Source organism: Cyprinodon tularosa, unplaced genomic scaffold (assembly GCF_016077235.1).
Source record: "Cyprinodon tularosa strain WSP-4 unplaced genomic scaffold, ASM1607723v1 ctg22, whole genome shotgun sequence".
NCBI classification, from domain to species: Eukaryota; Metazoa; Chordata; class Actinopteri; order Cyprinodontiformes; family Cyprinodontidae; genus Cyprinodon; species Cyprinodon tularosa.
Genome location: NW_024038821.1, coordinates 199,765 through 219,612, shown reverse-complemented (window position 1 = coordinate 219,612; position 19,848 = coordinate 199,765). Strand labels below are relative to the sequence as shown.

The following is a 19,848-nucleotide window of genomic DNA, read 5'->3' as shown; positions in this document are numbered from 1 at the left end:
TTTCTGTATGAAATAGTTTAAAGCTAGGTTATGGTACAAATCAATATTCCCAAGCTTGAAGAATTGGAAAATCTGTTGAGAAGTCTGCCACAAATCAGATTTTATAAAAGCTGTTTTTTTCTGCTCACTATTTTCATGGTGAAACACGGCGGTGTCAGCATAAGGCTTTGGCAGAGGGAGTTTTTTTCTACTGTAATATGGAATGTGAATATAACTGATGGGACGGAGGTTGGAGCTATACATACAGATCAAGAGATGGAGACTCTTGAGCCATTCTTCAGCTATTAGATTACCTCTCGTAAAGAGTTTGATTATTTTAAAGGAGTTTTCAGACCACTCATAGCTATAATATGTCCAGATTATGTGGCACATATTACTACTTCTGCACAGTGCTTTACATTTGACATCAGTTGTCTGTGCTGCCATGTTCTTATAAAGAATAAAGGTTGTTCTTTATGGCTAAAGATCTCTATTTTGCTCTCATTCATCCAAAGGGCATTGTTCCAGATATTTGCCATGTCATCATTATAGATCAATGACTTTCTCAATTCTAAATAGCTCCTATTTATTTATTTATTTTTTATTAGCCCGATGGAAGAAGAGTAAGGTTTAAAATGTTGAGTGATGCCCCTGGAATCTAAAATGCAACAATCTCAGAGCATTGTCCTTCCATATGGGGCATTTGGGAAGATGTTCATCAATCACAGGATTCATTAATACAAGAACATTATGGCAGCCCTAATTGCTTCCTGGGCATCATTGCTGATAATATTCCCTGTAAGCGTTATTTAAAAACACCAGCTTTTCTACTCTCTTGCTTTAAAAAATGACAGTAATCACACCATGTGTTTTTTTACATAAAGTTTATTTTAAACATTTTATTATCAACTGTTGGTCATTTTTGTTACTTTGTGATGCAGGAAAACTCCAAGCTTAAGATGTGTACTTTTGCAGGTCTAAGTGAATAATAAGGACTTTTCTTTTATTAGCCATTATAGCCCTTAAACCTTAAGTGCTGATGATTAACAGACAAAAAAATAAATAAATATGAATTATGGGTCGTGGCACAGTTTCTTAGCAGCATACTTAATCAACATCATGGCTTTACAGACCTTTTAACCGGTTTATCCTCAGCCTGAATGCAGTTCAGAAGACACACATAGCTGATCGCTTTCCAATAGGTTACTGTACATATTGCATTTAAAGAGGTAAATATTACATTACATATAAGCTCATGTTGTCCATGTCTTTGAACATAGATTAGAGAAAAACTTGGGTCACAAAAAAATCCAAAATGTTTCATTTTTCTATTTTTTTGCCTATGCATGCAGAAATGCTGATGTGACACTAAAATGATAGAACACAAGTTTTATCAGTAAAATAAACTTTTAGACATTTGCAAAATGGATACAAGAACATTGCAGAGCTCATATTAGAAATGTTTTCTCCGAATTAAAACTAAATTTCATTTAAAATTACTACTGAAGTGCTCCTTCAGGTCAAGCATCCTTCCCGTCTGCTGTTATGACCTGTTGCTAATATAATTACATGTCAGACACCACTTTCTGACACCCAGTCTCTACTGTCCACCAGTCTCCACACGAAGCTGGTGGCGTGTTGACAGCTTCCTCATCGAGGCGGCATAACCTTTCATTCCTTTCCTATGCCTTTCATAAACCTTGTAAATTATGCTTCCTTTTCTTTTACTATATTAATGTATCTTTTGAATAACTTGGAATGAATTTTTGCACAAATCCCCATATTGCAAACATGCAAAAACTCTAAAACCTAGTGCTGGAGCCTATGCCAGATAAACAAATAGGAACTCTTATGAGGAATTCTATCCAAAAGGTTGAAGGTGCAGACTTACTTTTTTTCTAAAATGATTTTGGCCTTCCACTATAAGCTGTGTATTGCAGGCACCTGATCAATTAAAAAAGAATAATTCTCAGTGGAAACATTTCCCATTGCAAGCTTCTGTAGCCAACTTGACTGCAAACATCCTGAGATGAAACTTCTTTCTCAGAGGGTTCATGTTTTCCAAACTTTTTCCAAGTTAGTACTCAGACTAGTAAAAGATGAGGTTGGAATGAATCAGGCAATGATGCCATGATTTTATTACATATGACGAGGACAAAAAAATGGCAAAAGAAACAAAGCATTTGATGTTTGTTGAGTTTTATCATCCTTAACGCACACAACAGCAAGACAATAGACAACTTCCTGACCAACAACCACCACATTAAGTTGACATCAGTAGTGACAACATAAAACACAGAAATGCTTGACGGAGGACGGTGTACTAAAAGAAAGATCAAAATTATAACTATACACTGGCAGCAAGAATGATTATGGAATGCTGTTTCAGAGGATAATCATAAAATGTCAATTTTGGTGGAAAAAATAAATAAAAAAAACATTAAAGTATATATTTCTATGAATATCAAGAGAAACTATTACCGACGTCATCTAGGCTTTAAAAACGCCTCTCAGTGGTACAGAACAGATGCAAAGAAATGTAACTGATTAAAATATATAATCTCAACAGTAGCACGTTTCAGAGCTGCCTTTCAAAAACAAAAAGAATATGTATATTCTTTAAATAAATAAATTGTTCTGTACATCGGATGAGTTAGAAGCGCCATCGTCATGCATACAGATCAAAGTTACATGTCGCCATACTCGTGTCAGCCATTCACATAAAAAGCACTTTAGTGAGCAGAAACGGAAGAAAAAAAAAATAAAAATAGAAAACCACACACGTAGCCTATTACCTTATAGAAATGATAAAGACACTAGGCTCAAATGTTCGAGTGCAGGTGTAAACAGTAAATTAGGCTGCAGACCATTAATAGAAAATAACCGAGTAAAAAAATACGTTAGTCTTGCTCCTTGGAGTTCTTCCCCTCTGTCACGTTTTTTTCTTCTGGAAACATCTGTTTTGCATTTCAAGAGAAATGGTAAAAAATATATCTATACATGTGTAACCTTTGGTTTGGGAAATCAAAAATAAAAGACTATTCAGTATTCTATAGTTAGTTCTATCAGATCCATACACTTGGGGAACATTAGTAAAGAACGCCTCTGAGTTTTGGGATGCTAAATCAAAGGCTGTTAGCACAAAGACTGTGATACATAATTTGCAGTTATATCAGTGCTCAAAATAGAGCCCTGCTCATTCTGCTGTAGGATTCTTGAAATCTCACATTTTTATTGCACAATTAATAAAAATCTTCACTGTGCAGGTAGGATTAAGACATGGCGTGAAGGAAGGTGAGAGAGGCTCTGGAAACGGTGTGCAGCAAAATGGTGGATAATATTTTGGTGAGGCTGAATAAGCTGGATAGGTCAGAGAGTACAGTGCATGAGCGTCTCATAGAAGGAGGAAACAGAGAAGCTGAGTGGCGAAACTGGCTCCAAGGAAAACGAGTTATCAGACGAACAGATATAAAGGGATGTGGTGTACAGTGAGGCTAAAGGTAGGAGAGATGGAGCTGGTTCAGTCCTGAAGAAGGCTCTCTTCAGACATCCATCCCAGAGAGGAAAGAGGTTGTTCCCGTCTGGAGTACTTCAGCTGCAGCAGGTCGCCCACTTCACTAATGGCCTCCAGTGCCTTAAGAAAAAAAAAAGAAAAACAGGAAAAGGGGAGATTGATATTAATAACAATTCAAAGAGACCATTTGCTCCAGTAAAACGCAGGTAAGGATGTTGTGACGTGTTGGAGTGGGAAAGTAGAGGTAAGGGGTGAACAGAAGGCTCACTGTAATAAACAAAAACAGCATTGAACAAAAACTCCCCCCACTCCTTCGCACCAAAGACCCTATCAGTATTGCAACACACTGCAGAGCACCTGGAAACAATTTACCTTCCTCCTGACCTTTTTTTTTTTTCCCCGATTCCATGCTTTGAGGAACAGAGAGGGCTGGCTTTTCCCAAGACGGAAAAAGCAGCTCCTCAGCCTGCTTCACAAAAGCAGGCTGATCCCCATTAAATGGACGATTACAAATGGTGCTGATGTGCTTTTTGGACAGATAAATAAAGTGCCTTTTGAGAAATAAAGCAAGCTTATAAAAATCTAAGTCTGCGCTATGCAGTAATCCTAAAAAAGTCTGGCTTTCGAGATTTTTTACATAAAGGAGTTGGAGTACAAAAAACCCATTTTTGTAGAAACCAGTGACGGTGTGACCCAAACAAGCCAACTGTGAGGGGATCTATATTTTGCTATAGAAAAAGAATATATACACTATATTGCCAAAAGTATTTGCTCACCTGCCTTGACTCACATATGAGCTTAAGTGACATCCCGTTCCTAATCCATAGGGTTCAATATGACGTCGGTCCACCCTTTGCAGCTAGAACAGCTTCAACTCTTCTGGGAAGGCTGTCCACAAGGTTTAGGAGTGTGTTTATGGGAATTTTTGACCATTCTTCCAGAAGCGCATTTGTGAGGTCGCACACTGATGTTGGACGAGAAGGCCTGGCTCTCAGTCTCCGCTCTAATTCATCCCAAAGGTGTTCTATCGGGTTGAGGTCAGGACTCTGTGCAGGCCAGTCAAGTTCATCCACACCAGACTCTGTCATCCATGTCTTTATGGACCTTGCTTTGTGCACTGGTGCACAGTCATGTTGGAAGAGGAAGGGGCCAGCTCCAAACTGTTCCCACAAAGTTGGGAGCATGGAATTGTCCAAAATGTCTTGGTATGCTGAAGCATTCAGAGTTCCTTTCACTGGAACTAAGGGGCCAAGCCCAGCTCCTGAAAAACAACCCCACACCATAATCCCCCCTCCACCAAACTTTACACTTGGCACAATGCAGTCAGACAAGTACCGTTCTCCTGGCAACCGCCAAACCCAGACCCGTCCATCAGATTGCCAGATGGAGAAGCGCGATTCGTCACTCCAGAGAACGCGTCTCCACTGCTCTAGAGTCCAGTGGCGGCGTGCTTTACACCACCGCATCCGACGCTTTGCATTGCACTTGGTGATGTATGGCTTGGATGCAGCTGCTCGACCATGGAAACCCATTCCATGAAGCTCTCTGCGCACTGTTCTTGAGCTAATCTGAAGGCCACATGAAGTTTGGAGGTCTGTAGTGATTGACTCTGCAGAAAGTTGGCGACCTCTTCGCACTATGCGCGTCAGCATCCGCTGACCCCGCTCCGTCAGTTTACGTGGCCTACCACTTCGTGGCTGAGTTGCTGTCGTTCCCAAACACTTCCATTTTCTTATAATACAGCTGACAGTTGACTGTGGAATATTTAGGAGCGAGGAAATTTCACGACTGGATTTGTTGCACAGGTGGCATCCTATCACAGTTCCACGCTGGAATTCACTGAGCTCCTGAGAGCGACCCATTCTTTCACAAATGTTTGTAAAAACAGTCTGCATGCCTAGGTGCTTGAATTTATACACCTGTGGCCATGGAAGTGATTGGAACACCTGATTCCAATAATTTGGATGGGTGAGCAAATACTTTTGGCAATATAGTGTATATTAAAACCAGTGATGATTTAAGGAGCCCCTATGAGCAGCTTTAAAGCAAAATGCATATAACTATTGTCATCACTGCCAAGAACTTCAGAAAAATAGAGCTTTAATTGTTTTTTGACTGATAAATTAAGAAGAGCTTACTTTAACATTCTGCTTTCATCACCTGAATTAAAAACATTTATCCTGCAAACCATCTACATAAAGATGCATTTTTGCTGTAGACAGTTTATTTATTTCTTTATATAGTGGTAAACTTGAATAATAAGAAATCTGTGCTCAAGAGAAACTTATTATTAACTTACAGTGTCAAGCATTTCTCTGGTATGAGCGGCTGAAACACAGAAGCGAGCTCTCGACTCAATGATAGGCGTCGCTGGGAAGCCGACAACCACTGTGCCGATGTTCCTCTTCAACATCTCTCGGCCGAAAGCCCTGATGACAAGGATAAACCAAACTCTTAACTTTTATTAACACTTTATGTTTTGTTTTGTTTGTTTTACATAGAAATAGCTATTTATTTATTTTTTTTAAATTAATAAAATGAGGAATAAATGAAAGGTTCCCAGCCAAAGTGATGTGATTTAATGAAGACTCACCCGATTTTAGCCGGCATGTAGAGCATCAGTGGCACAACGGGCGAGTCGTCGTTGCCGTAAATGATGAAACCCAATTCGCGGAGTCTTTTGCGGAAGTAGTTGGTGTTCTCTGAGAGCTGTTTGAGGCGATCAGAACCTACAAGAGATGAAAAGAGACTCCATTTCAAAATTCACATCACTTCCAATGCTACCCTAACCCCATTCAGGTCTTAAAGGATTCTCAACTCAGCTAAGGTCAAAGTTTGGATTGGTCACTCAAAACAATAAATTTTTTTTTTAATCTAACCCTTTTTGTACCTCTGGGCTTGTTGTCCCAATTATTAAAATTAAAAAATTATTTCCTGCTGCAGCCTTAGAAATTCTGTAGTCTCCAACTCGTCATTTAATGCATCACATTGTTTTTAGCCCCCAAAAAGCATGAGGCTGGTACCTCCATTTTTACTACAGACGTTAAGTGTTTAATATAACAAGCTGAACCTAAGACATTACAGTTCCTGTCAGTCTGATGCACAATAGATTCAAATTGAATTCCCAGACTGAGCCTGCAGAGATAGCATCGTAAGCAAACAAATAACCATATGCCACAAAGTGCCAACAGCAACACACATCTGCCTGGCTGGGCTCAGAAACGCAGAGCAGAAACAGCAAAGCTTCAAAGCAACCTGAGACACAACAAACCCTGGCTTTATATTTACCCACACATATTTTCCATTGTGAAGAAATCCACAGGTATTCTTGGCGCAGAGTGATCAGTTGGCAAAAAAAAAAAAAAAAAAGAACGCCATATTCACACGCCTTAGCTTTCCTTTCAGAACACAGACCTTTTACATTTCTGCACTCCTGTGACACTCATGTTTAATTAAAGCTTCCATTTCCATTCAGGCATGTGTCTGGTGTCCTTTTGTTTGTAACACATGGAAACCAACAGACCTTTAATAGGCAGCTGAACTGTCACTATGACTTTATGTCAGGATCTGAAACTTCAAAGGTTGGAACTGCAAACAGTGACTGAGCTGCAACTAATCATACTGTCACTGTTACTCTTCCTCTGGGAAAACTTGACTGGCTAATATCCTTGCGAGAAGGCTGGGCCTTCCCAGCCTTGAAATAACACCAAAGACCTGGTGACAAACTAGAAAGAGAGCACTACAAAGGTTACAGCAGGAGCCGTTATTCTTGTACCTATCAACCGCATGGCTTGAAAGCAGTGTAACCCGATCTTAGATCAGCTTTTAGATGGGGCTTAGATCAGCTTTTAGATGGGGGCTGAATCAATCAAGCTTTGTTAAAAAAAAAAAAAAAAAAAAAAGGTAAATACGGGAAGGGGTTGCCCAGAAAGGATAACAAGACTTTGTCATTTATTTGTGTGTGTAGAAGAGTCCAGCAGAGTTAAGTCTGCAGAGGTCTCTGGTCCTCAGGCACCATGCTGCTTTGCACCTACAGCGTGAAAGCAAAAAAGGGGCACACATGTGAAAGTGATAAAGCTGAATATGCAGAGGCCTTTCCATCATTCTGACTCTAAGCTGTACAAAGAAACAAAAAGGGTAAAAAAAAAAAAAGGATTTAAGATTAGCAGGGATTGGAAGAAATGCGAAGGAAAAATGTCATACTACAGAAAATTAGCTAATGATCAGACTTAATCAGCATTGCTTTTAAAGCAGACAAAGTTTAATTGGAAGGAACTACATAAATTAACTTTGGATTTAATTATCTATATGGATATGTTCTTTAAAAGTATGAGTATCACTTATGTCCTCAGCTATTGTAAAGCTTTCAAACTACTTTTATTTGCTGGTAAGTCTGTTGAAGCTCATGGGAAGTGGTAGAAGCTATGCTTTGGCCTGAGGACCAGCTCTCTGCTGCAGTGTAAGTGCTTTATGCTTCGATGTAAAATACAGATCTACCGCCATCTTGTGGTCAAAGCAAACACTTGCAAACCAGTTTTCCACCAACACACTAAAGCCTACCGTAGTTTGAAGGTTTAAAATGCTAATAAAAGCAAACATTAAAGAAAGCCTGGACCTTAGTCAGACATGTCAGATATGAATTAGAATCTTCTTAATTCAGCACCTTTATCAAAAAATTATTGTACTAAAAATGCTATGAAGAGGAAAAATGCATTAAAGTTCCTTGAGAAATACATTATCATATTATTTTAGTTACTATAAAATCATGCTATAATATATTAGTGTTATTTGCCATTTCCAACTAGCACTTTCTGGGACGTACCCAGTGTGGTTCCATCCTCTCCCATTATGATCTTCATTGAGGTGATGATCTGCTGGGCAACTGGAGGAGACATGGAGGTGGCGTATAGAGCACTGTGAGAATGGCAGCGCAGGTAGTCGATCAGCTCCTTACAAGAGAAATTATTTAAGTTAATTTCATTTGACATTTATTTCACAGGAAACCATTGTGTCTAATATCACAGTTCTTAAAAATTTTCCACATTTCACTTCCAGCTCTATGGTTTTTCACTAGTTGGAAAACTTGATCAACTTAAAAGTTCCAACACATTACAGATTTTATCTTTAATGCTCACTTAATTTATGAAGCAAAAGGGAAGATTGCTTTAGACAGGACAGTATAGCTGGAATATAGTTAACTTACATTATAATTGATCAATTTCTAATCTTTATAGCTTAGATTAATCAAATCAGAACCAATTAATAAAGACAGTTTCTGAATTTTGATACCTTCACTCAGTCATTATAATATTAAAAAAGCTTTAGGTTAGAAAAAAAAAATTAAAACACCTTTGATCGTGTTTAGCTTGGGACACAGAACCAGTTTGAATAGGGCTAAGGTTCAGTGGAGATGAACTTAATGAGTGACTGAGAGGCAGCAAATCAAAGGAGAAATACTGAAATGTATACCAATACAAATTTAAACTAGGAGGTCAAATTTGTCCTGTCGAAAACAGAATAAATAACGCAATTTTCTTCACTTATTGAGACCTGTAAAAGTTTTAAGTCATAAAATAACTAAATGTTTTGAGTACACTTTTTTGAAAAACCAAGAAGGTGCATTTCCTGTTTTTTTTGTTGCCAACAGCATCGACTGACAATACGTGACAACAATGACAGGGAGAATGGACCCTTCCCACATGGAGGATTAAGTGCTTTTAAACTATTTAAATACAATTTTACAGTTTTACTCAAAAGATGTTTTTTTTTTTTTTTTTATTAAAGCCACCAACCTTTTTGCCTCCAATGTATCCACCAGCAGCTCCAAAACTCTTGGTGAATGTTCCCATCATGATGTCCACATCCTTGGGATCCAAGCCAAAGTAGTCCACCACTCCTTTGCCGTTGGGTCCAAGAGCACCGATACTGTGGGCCTCATCCAGGTAGAGGTAGGCCTTGTAGCGTTTCTTCAGGGCGATGACCTCCGGCAGACGTACGATGGACCCCTCCATGCTTTGGGGTTTCAAACAAAAATTAGGTTCATGGTTCCAAAAAGCACATTTAATGAACAGTTGTTTTTTTTGCATCTTTGCTCTTTTGAACTGGAATAAAAAATACCTGACATCAGCAAAATTGTTGTTAGAAGTTAGAGGGAAATATGTTACAGTAAAGCTACATAAAAAGGATGACATGTTTGTTCCAGAAATCCCTCTGAAAGTCAAACTTGTTTCATCTTCATGACATGAACTGGTTCTCTCTCAACAACATGGGTAGGTTAGTGTGAAAATCCCTTAATAATAAAGATGAAGATACAATTAAAAAAAGCATTGAAGCAATTTCAGTCCTTATTAGTGTTAATTCAGGAAGTAGACAAGTCAACAACCAATTGGAGAAAGTAGAACATATTCAAAAGTGTTTCTTTTCTATCTAACATAAACATAGTGAATATAAGTCTTGCTAAAAGTGAGTATAACCTTGATGATGAGAAGTTGAAAAAAACAGTTTCACTAACAGTCTATTTGAAAGAACTACTCTAAGATCTGGAGCCTTAATCACATAGAGCCTGCAAGTTCTGACTGTGGCCAGACTCGATAATTGCTGGACAGACATTATTTATTCAACCTCCCAGAGATTAAGGCATTTAGCAAAGAACAAGCTAGGCTTTCTCAAGCTCTGATTAGTCTCACGGCTTCTGTTAGCTTAGTCTGGGACCTAAAATAGAGGAAAAAAGGATGTCTTAAGTTTTGACTATAGTAGGGAGGCCCACTGCCATCTTAAGGTTGCTTCCTTTTCATTAGCACTTGTCTGAAACTGGTTTGTCTATTGATTAACATCAACAAATTTTATCCATATTAAAACAAGAAATGTTAAACCAAAAGGTGACAGGCTTACAAACTCAGCAAACATACATGTTTTAATCCAGGTGTTTTAGTAAAACACTGATTGGTGTATATACCTGTAAATGCCCTCTACCACGATAAGAATCTTCTTCCAGGGTCTGTGGGTTCTGGGCTGACCGTGTACAATAGCATCTCTGAGCAGCTTTTCAAGGCTTTGCATATCTACAGAGAAGAATGGGCGAGGAGAGAGGGTACTTCAGTTATAAAACACATATTTATACATTTGTCAAAATACATGTTTCCCATGTAAAGCAGTTTTCTTTAAAAAGAAAATAAAAAAATAGGCTCATGCCTGTTTGAACTACTGAGACAATAGCTGTAAGTAACTTTAGGTGACTGGTAATCCATCATCTAGAAATGGGTAGTCATTTCAGAGCACACCATCATTACTGCATAAAGTACAGTGGCATTAAGCAGTTCTGTTCTGCAGGTTAATTTTGCAGAACCACCCTGATCATAAACTTACAATCATAGCTAAAGTGAAATAGTTTTTATATCAAAGCTGATTTGTGTTAGAAATGTGCCAATTGTTAACAGAAATTCAATATCGACTGTGGGAAGACTGGATCATTGTCAAACAAGGATGTTCTCCAGCCAATAAGCAGAGTTGAAGGTATTTAGCAAAGAGCAGCAGCCAAAAACTCCACTCTGTCAATGTGCTAGCTAATTAGCAGAAACACAACTCTAAAGACATTTAGTTGAAACTATGGCAAAAATTGGCTCTACAAAGTATACATTTTTAAAGGAAAAACACAAATATAAAAACAAAGTTTTAGATTTGTAAAAAAAATCATGATCATATAGATTTATTTCCGTTTGATGATTATGCAATAGTGTTTACTAATCCCTTGCAGAAACGTGTAAATACAATAGACAGGTTTGTGGTTGAAGAGTCAGCTGGGCGAGTCCGCAGAATGGAAAAGAAGCAGGAACCAAACACACCTATGACAGCATGTGGTTACCAGCTACCTGGATAAAACAGTTCACAGCTAATGTTGAATAGTGTTAAAGAGTGGATTTACACCAAAGGGGGAAATATTTCTACACACATAAGGAGTACTATTATATTATAAGATAGTCTGCTCATGAAAGTAGTAAGAAAAGTAACTCACTGTTGTGTTTGAAGACCCGGATCGTAGAGCCCGACAGCCGAGCACCCAGCACTAGTGAGGCGTGGTTCAGCTCGTCACTTAGGATGAGACAACCCTACCAAAAGGAATAAAAAAATGTATGTGAACTTTACAAGTTAACTTCCTGCATTTACATAGATAAACTATGTAAAACAAAACTTACAGAGTCAAACTAATCCAGGTATTATTAAGCTAGGGTTCAAAGTGTTGAGAAATTACTTCTAAGCCTCCAAGTTAATGATCATTATTCTTTGGCAGTGCTTGAATATGACTTTGCTTTCTAAGTTTAATCTTAAGACTAATTCTATTCAGGAGATTTAAAACAAATACTTTTTGGATACTTTAAAGTTTGTGATTATTGGTTAGGTATGCTGTTGTGCTGTCAATAACAGAAATGTAATGTTTCCTTTGCATGGGGAAAAGAAAGAGGTAAACAATTCACCTATGTAACTGGATTCCGATGGCTAAATAAAGTCTGTGAAGGACGACAAACCTGAAAAGCCCATTCGAAAAAAATACGGAGGCAAACATTCAACCAAAGCAAGGATTCAGTTTACGTAAGTTCCTGTGGCCAAAGACCAAAGAAGCTTGTTGCATAATACAGATACGTGCCATGACAAAGAGATCATAAGAACAAAAGCTAGCAAAGAAAGATGAACCATGGCTGAGAATTTATGAACCCTTGTGACTTTAGCCCATTTTGTTCCTCTTCCTGCTCTCTGTCAGGAAATGATGATACCGGCCCACGCTGTAGACCCTGCTGAGGGACAATGTGTCCTGCCAATGCAACACTGACTGAAGAAGGAAATAATAATGATCTCTGCTTACTGAGATTTGGCTGCATGACCAAACATCAGCCGGTAACCTTCCCTGCTCGCAGTACTCTGACTGCTTTATCTGGAAACTGCTGTACTCTAGCACAGACTGAACCTTTCCTGTTTTGCCACACTATTAGTAAAAAAAAAAAAAAAAAGACGGAAGAGCTGCTTTTCCTCAACAGTAAAACGGTTAATGGAAGTAGGATAAAAACACTAAATAGGAAAAACATTTGAAATGAACAAAAGAAGAGTTATGCAAGATTCAAAGGAGAACGGAACTAACAAAAGGAAAAGATAAAGACTCCCCACCTTTCCAGTGAGAGCAGGGATGTTCATGGAGTTAGTGGCAAAGCCCATCCCAAATGCCATGGACGACTCAACCCCCAGAAACCTGGCAACCAACTCTTCCAGCTCCTCATGGATATCCAGGTTGCCTAAAAAAAGAAAAAAAAAATCAATGTTAATACAAGCCGTTTCCAGCAGCCTTTTCTTTAAATGTTTTAAAAGAAAATCCTGTTGAACCAATGAACTCAGTTGACTACACAAGCTTGTATAAGCATGGTTCTAGCCCATTTAAAATCCACATTTTACATCTAATTAATTTCTTCTTAATCTTTCCAAAGTACTCACCCATCTCACAGCGGGTGCTCCCCACTCCAACTCCATACTTCTGTGTGGTTTCAATAGCAGCATCAGCACAGGTACCAGTGTTCTCAGCAAAGCCCAGGTAGTTGTATGAGCCCATGTTGATGACGTCCTTCTCTACGTTACCAGTGTGCCTTAGAAAACAAAACAAGTCCAGTCAGAAACAACCTGGACCTGAACTCTTGGTTGTCGGTTATGCTAACCTGTCTGATTTAATCATCAGAGATAAAGCAGGAAAGATTGTTACTGGATGATTCTACAGACAATCGCTAAAACATATTATATTTTATCTTAATTTGTAAACACATCACTTAATTGCTTACACTTCACACTAACAACACTCTTCAGTCAGGAGGCTGTTACTGCAGGAGGAAGACCTAAATTAGCTGTTTATAAAGCCAAAAGAAACACAAAGAATATATGACACTTCTGGATGGAAAATCTTCTTCACAGACGCAAGTCTTTTTTCTTATATTTAGGCTGCTAGTTAGAAACTAAAACACACAGATGTAATATGCTGCAATATGTTCAAAAAGATGAACACATTGCAGTAAAGCCGCTCTGTTTCATATTGAAAAATGTATAAAAGTCAAAGACAGTACAGGGAATAAAAAAAGAGCACTGCTCTTGTGATAACAACTACTAATTACCTATATGAAGACAGAAAAGACATTTTAAAATGGCAACTATATATATTTTTTCTTTGCAACAAAGCAGAATCTTTTTTAATCAGCAGCCCAGTCTGATGACCTCTCTTAATAACAGAAATGCATAATAATAGACCATAACCTCTACATATGCTCACTATTTTAATAAATTGCGGACGAATGATTTAATATTAACACAAAACATTCATAAGTCTGGCTTTCGTCAAACTTATGTTTAATGTGGACACATTTGTATTGATAAGTTTGTAGACAAAGATTTAATATTTTACAGCCAAATGTAAATGTCTCCCTCTTCGTATGCACACATACGAAGAGGGAGACAGTAAAGTATAATTTAGTCATTCATAATTCCTGAAATGAAATCCTTAATCAGCTAAAATTGAAACTTTTACTAGATTTATACATCTATACTGATTTTGTAAGTTTGTGCTTAAAGTTTACTTGCCTTTATCTTCATGGACAATGACAAGAATTTGCAAAGAACTTCAGAAATTCTTGTGCATAGTTTTCATACCAATGTGAAACAGGAAAGCATATCACCCAACTAGAATGTTATCAGGGCTGTTTGTTTACATAAGTTGTCATGAATGCTTCACAGTCCTATCAGTTGTTACAAAAGAGCGGCTCCACTTATAATAAGTGAAGCATTCCCTGATGCTAGTGGTTGAAATATCACAGGATTCACGTAGTTGCTGTAAAACTGATAACCCATGTCAAAACTCCTTTAGATAAGACATATTTTTTACATATAGTAAGATAAAATTAGATCTGAGCCACACCTTTTCTCTATTTGCCTGCTGTTTTTATTCCCCAATCAAAGGCCGCTGTAGCCGCATTTAGGGTTGTTTTAAAAAATTCTTCCATTGAGACTACGCAGCAGATACTGGTGCTTACATAACTATTAGAATCACAACCTACGTCACTTTTATGAGAAGCAAGCTGACGCTGCTGAGGGTACACCTTAAGCAACCACTGGGCGTGACCCCCACAGCAGGACCATCAAGGAACAAAACAAACAGGAAAACTGGACGTGGGATAAAACCACGGCTCTTGGTGCTGACAGATGTGACGTGAACTTTTATTCACTCTGAGGTCTATTGTAGACCAAATGATCAGACAAAATGTCCACTTTTTTGTCTACCAACAACAGAAACACATTAAGCAGCAACCTACTCAAACGTCCAGTTGTAGTTGTGGGTAACTCTCTCCACAAGGTCCATCTTGGCGCCAGGGACGCTGCAGATGGGGCGGTTCCAGTTGTCTCGGATCCGCATGTACAGGTTCCTGGTATAGAAATTTTCAAAGTCCTGATAGAGTGGGACGAAATCCTGTGGGAGGAAAATATGTCCAGGATTATCTGCATCTTATCTTTGTTCCACAGAAAAGGAAATATTCATTATCTAAAAGATAAATTTGGTATGAAAGTTAAGAGTGAGGCAAAACATGGTCAGGACGCTGACTTGGAAGCTTACAGGTTTATTTAGGATCTTAAAAGATTATTTTGGCACAACAATAAGGAAACAAAGAGATCTGACTTCCCAAATCGCCTCAAAGGGTAAAACTGTCCTTATGATAGCTAACAATTTTTACTAAGCAAACAAAAAAAAGGTACTTTACCCTCTGCTCATCTCTCTCACGTGCGACGTGGCATTTTTCGATGTTCCAGTGGCGGAGGAAGTCTCTGAGGTAGCCAAAGATGGTGAGGATGCCATAACCCATATAGGTGAGCACAGCCACCAGCAGGGGCGTCTCCTCGAACGACTCCACAAATGGCTTCTTATACAAACTGGGATTATGAGTCGCATTTTGCTTCTGAGGAACAAGAAAAGGAAAGCTGTTAAACACAAAGCAATGATTATGACCATGAAAACATCCTCTCAGAATGTAAAAGGGCAAATGAAAGCCAACTTAAAAAATATATGACCTCTGATATTTCCTATAAACAGGATTTCTACATAGTTTTCATACTTTCAGAGAGCTCTTAATCCATTTCCAAGTAAGAAGGCAAAACAATCCTCCACCCTAAGTTCACAAACTTCAACACAAGCCTGATTTAAAGCTTGAACGAAGAAAAACAAAACACAGACTGAAAGCGAATGGATAGATTGCACATATACACTATTACACTAAAAAAGGTTGGAAAATACAAGTTTAAAAATCAAACCAGGTTTATTTCTTCCATATTTATCCAGCCCTGGGAGATTTCTGACTGCGCAATAAACCTGTAGAAATAATATGACTCAGGGCAAAAGGATCAGACTAATAAATATAATAATCACCAAAATAAACGTATTTATGACTATTTTCAATTCAACAGATAAATGTAGCAATAAGGACCATAAACACGACTTCTGATAAAAGCAAAAATTAAGGGATGATGGACATGTTGATGCATTTAGAGGAAAAACAAAAACAGGGAAGACTTCAATTTTATAAAGGGGCAGAGGGGATCCAACTTTTAGATCAACAGAAAGAGCGGATACAAAACAGGAAGTAGACCAAGCACAGTAACCTGTTTACACACTAATGCAATTCTAAACATGAATGGTTTTTAAATAAAAAAGGAAACCATTCAGCTAGACTTGAGATCAGATGACTAATAAAATGAAACACAAACTGTAAAACAATATAGACTTTAGATGCTCTCCTTGTGCTGTAGACCAGCAAAGTTCACTCTAACTCTTTGAACCCAGACTGCAATGTTTATAAAGACCCATTCTGCTGGACACAAGGTACAATGGAAAAAAAAATTAATGCAAGGTTGTAAAAGACTGTGTTTTACCACCAGGATTATTGCAGGAAGGCATAAGTAATGTCAAACTCTAGATGAGCGGCTTCAAACTCTGTAAGCAGAATTTCAAGCTGAACTGGGAAATTTCTACTTGAGTGCAGTCACTCATTATAAGCTCTACCCAGCAGCTAAGCAGCAACTTCTCATGTGACCGGTCATGCCTTTCAACGAAATACCTCTGGCTGCTAAAGTAGTGATGTGTGCGTTGTTTGTACATTATTAAATCCTTTCAAACAAGTTAATCTCCAAAATACAATACAGGTTATAGTTTCTGTAAATAAAATAAAAAAAAGATCCCACCACATTCAAATTCCCCTCTCAGAGAAACTACTGGCACACAATGCAGGTAATGCAATTTTCCTAAACATCTAATTTGTTCACTAGGCTGCTAACATGTCACACATTAGCTGGACGCATGAAGAAGCGTCTCTACAGAAACAACGAGAAGGTGTGCTCTTTCCCTTGCTTGCTCTACACCTCGGTGACAGAAGATCAGATTACATTGTGTACACAATAAGGGAAAGCTCCTGGTCTAAGCACAAAGTGTTTGGTTTAAACTAGACAACAAATAAGCAAGCAAGAATTCTTTTTGCAAAATGCTGGTCCTGGGTAAAGATAATCGGAACATAAGAGGGAATATTTTCCATGCCTACCAGATTCACATATCAAAAGGTTTTTCCAACACCAGAATTAAGTCCAAATTTGTTAAGGAAATATCCAAGGCTAAAAATATGCGACAACAAAAACTAGACATGGATTAGGGCTTAATATGAGACCTGCTTCCTGTACTTCCAAAAACTGTAATTACAAAGCATCACTGTTTAGACCTCAAGGGTGGATGGAAGCTAGCAGGATAGGCTAAAACCTCCTTTATGAAGTAAACACAAACCTACAGCTTGATAAGATAATAAGTTAGTTGGTGACCAGATTCAACCAGTTTTTGGTGATGCGTTAGTCACAAACTAAAAACAAACAAAACAACGTGGTAAAAGCTAACATTAACTCTATTTGGTGCAGAAGATGTTACTGAGGGAAAAAGACGGAAAGTTAAAATATTTTGAGTGATAGTGGGGAGATGTTACAAAACAAAGTTAAAGGTATTTGAAAAGAAACAGCTTCTTTAAAGGCATTTGGACTTTTTTTCTTCTTGATTTGCAAACACTTTTCTCTTTACAGTGATTGCTCTGAAAACCAGTTTGACAGCAAGACTTTAAATATATATTTTGAATGATTCTGATTTTGTTTGTTTTTTTAAAAGAGGACCCTAAATGATCAGTTTCAATGATAAGATAAGAGGTTTATTAGTCTTGAACGCATGTTACCTGCACTATAACGAAACTAATGCCCTTATCAAGAAATAAAATGAACTAATACCAAATCACACCTCATACAACTGACAGAGAGGGTAAGAAAAGTTTTACGCAACTTACGCACACAGCATTCAGTAAGAAAGTACAACGTGACCAGGCTTAAGTGTAGCAAAACAAAAGCGGTCAAAGCGATCGAAAGATTGGCTTCAATTTAAGGGAAAAAAAGATGGCAACAAGGCACTATGCAATCATTGCAAAGTGAGGAAATACATCCAACATGCAGAAACACCTGCGCACACAACATGGCATACATCTTAACCAATGCTGTGTTTTTGATGCTTCCGGACAGAAGCTAAAGTTATGACCAGCATGGAAGGCAACTCTGCTGGTAAGTAGCTAGTTTTATATCACTGGATGTGCTTAATGTGGTTCCTAGTAAATCATATGCCATTTCTGGAAATAAATTAATTTCCTACCTCTCTTTGGGGTTATTAAACATGCTACAAAGTTGCTCCGCAGTTCAGGGAGCGAGAGAAAGGTGACCCTCGTTTGTTTAAATCAGGGGGAGATGAGTTTATTTCCCGAAATTGTACAGTAACGCTTTTTCATTAAATGGATGCCTTCTCCATTAGATTTAGATGACTGTAGCCTGGCTGGGTCAGAGGCTGCCAGTTCCCGTTCACGGCCTTCTGTTTTCGCCGTGGTGTGCAGAAATAAAATGTCCCAGGCGAAGGTAGTCGTATGTCACCATGCACTTACCAAGTTCATTGTTGCACAGAATCGATAAGGAATCGAATCGTTTCACCGAATCGATAAGGGAATCGGAATCTTGAAAATCTAATCAATTCCCAACCCTACTGAAGATCACTGCATTCCTACTTTACATCGTCATTTTTCGTCATAAATGCTGTCACTTTCAGATAACGGTTTTGAACTGCGATAAGGATTGCTGCTCTGTGTAAACTTAGGCACTGTCACAATTTGAACTCACATCTGGAAAACAACTGGCATAGCCACAGTAAAGTATGACATCGACTCCACTGTATAAAACCCTCTTTAGGGGGAAGAAGGGGGCCCATTTCAACTTTGTTCTAACCCCACACACCCAAATGAAGAATTCCCACTGTTTAAATCAAACCATTGAGGAACCACACCCTTTAAAGCCTGGAGACATCCAGCTGAAGGGACAAGTCACAGCACCCCTGATTCCCTCCCTCTGCCTGGGAACAGACATTTCTCCAACTACAGGACATTGGTCCTCTTCAAACTCAAGTCAGTAAACAGAGACCTGTCCAACCTCACCAAGCACACACAGCATGGAAACAACAGGGTGTAAAGTTACAGGAGATGAGGGAGGGGGGTGTGGGGGGTAAACTACTACAATCATTCCCGATCAGGTTTCTAAACCCACAACAATGCTAAAATTATATAAGTGACGTTAAAGTCACACTCAGTAAAACGTGAGAGCATATAACCCTGGCATTTCAAGATTATCACTTTGAAGAAGATATGTTAAATATATTTATTAGAAAACCGACATGGCTATTATTAAATATACTAATACAGAGAGTGAGAAGCTAGCTGAACAAAGTAATTACAGAGATATTAGCAGCCACATACTGTAATACTGACATGTAGCCGCGCCTTGCACGTTCCTGCTCAGGAAAACCACTCCCACACAAGAATTTAACCGCTATATGAACACGGGAAATAAACAAGGAACGGTCCGTTAAACAAGGCGGATAGTATTTCTAATTTAAAAATGCAGAAGAGGGAAGTAACGCTGGCAGTTTGTAAGCCGTACCGGTCTCCTCTCGGTAACGGTTGGGCCTTACCTTCTCCCCGGAGCGACGGTACTTCTGGGACTGCTGGAACAGACAGTGGTTCTTCACGTAGCCATTTTTATTTGCGTTTTTCCTGTTTAATGCCCGGCGACAGGCCTCTCCGTTTAACAGCTTCGTCGCTGAGCTTTCCGTCATTTTTCTTTTTTTTTCCCCGGGGAGAATTCGCGAAGTGAGTGGATTCAACTTGTGTAATGAGTGAAAACGTGAAGTCGAATTTAAGATAAGGAGGGGGGGGGGGAGATAAATTCAA

General features: G+C 38.5%; 1 protein-coding gene across 1 annotated transcript; it reads right to left on the bottom strand.

Annotated features, from left to right (window-relative positions):
- Window positions 1-2,161: 2,161 nt before the first annotated feature.
- Window positions 2,162-19,824, bottom strand: sptlc2b (serine palmitoyltransferase, long chain base subunit 2b). Its single transcript, XM_038286057.1, has 12 exons — window positions 19,590-19,824; window positions 15,271-15,465; window positions 14,827-14,981; window positions 12,971-13,119; window positions 12,650-12,774; window positions 11,505-11,598; window positions 10,449-10,554; window positions 9,286-9,505; window positions 8,316-8,442; window positions 6,087-6,222; window positions 5,793-5,922; window positions 2,162-3,613 (listed from the first exon to the last, which is right to left on the bottom strand). Exons 1-12 carry the CDS (start codon window positions 19,731-19,733, stop codon window positions 3,500-3,502), a joined length of 1,695 nt encoding a protein of 564 aa, XP_038141985.1. The 5' UTR covers window positions 19,734-19,824; the 3' UTR covers window positions 2,162-3,499.
- Between the last annotated feature and the right edge of the window lie 24 nt (window positions 19,825-19,848).

Bases quoted from the DNA above. Each gene is read 5' to 3' on its own strand.
- sptlc2b (XM_038286057.1), bottom strand. From the start codon at position 19,733: ATGACGGAAAGCTCAGCGACGAAGCTGTTAAACGGAGAGGCCTGTCGC. The intron at 8,443-9,285 runs GTTGGTGGCTTT...TTCTCTTGTAAG, and splicing joins GATACATTGGAGGCAAAAAG to GAGCTGATCGACTACCTGCG. The intron at 6,223-8,315 runs GTACGTCCCAGA...CATCTCTTGTAG, and splicing joins AGAGGATGGAACCACACTGG to GTTCTGATCGCCTCAAACAG.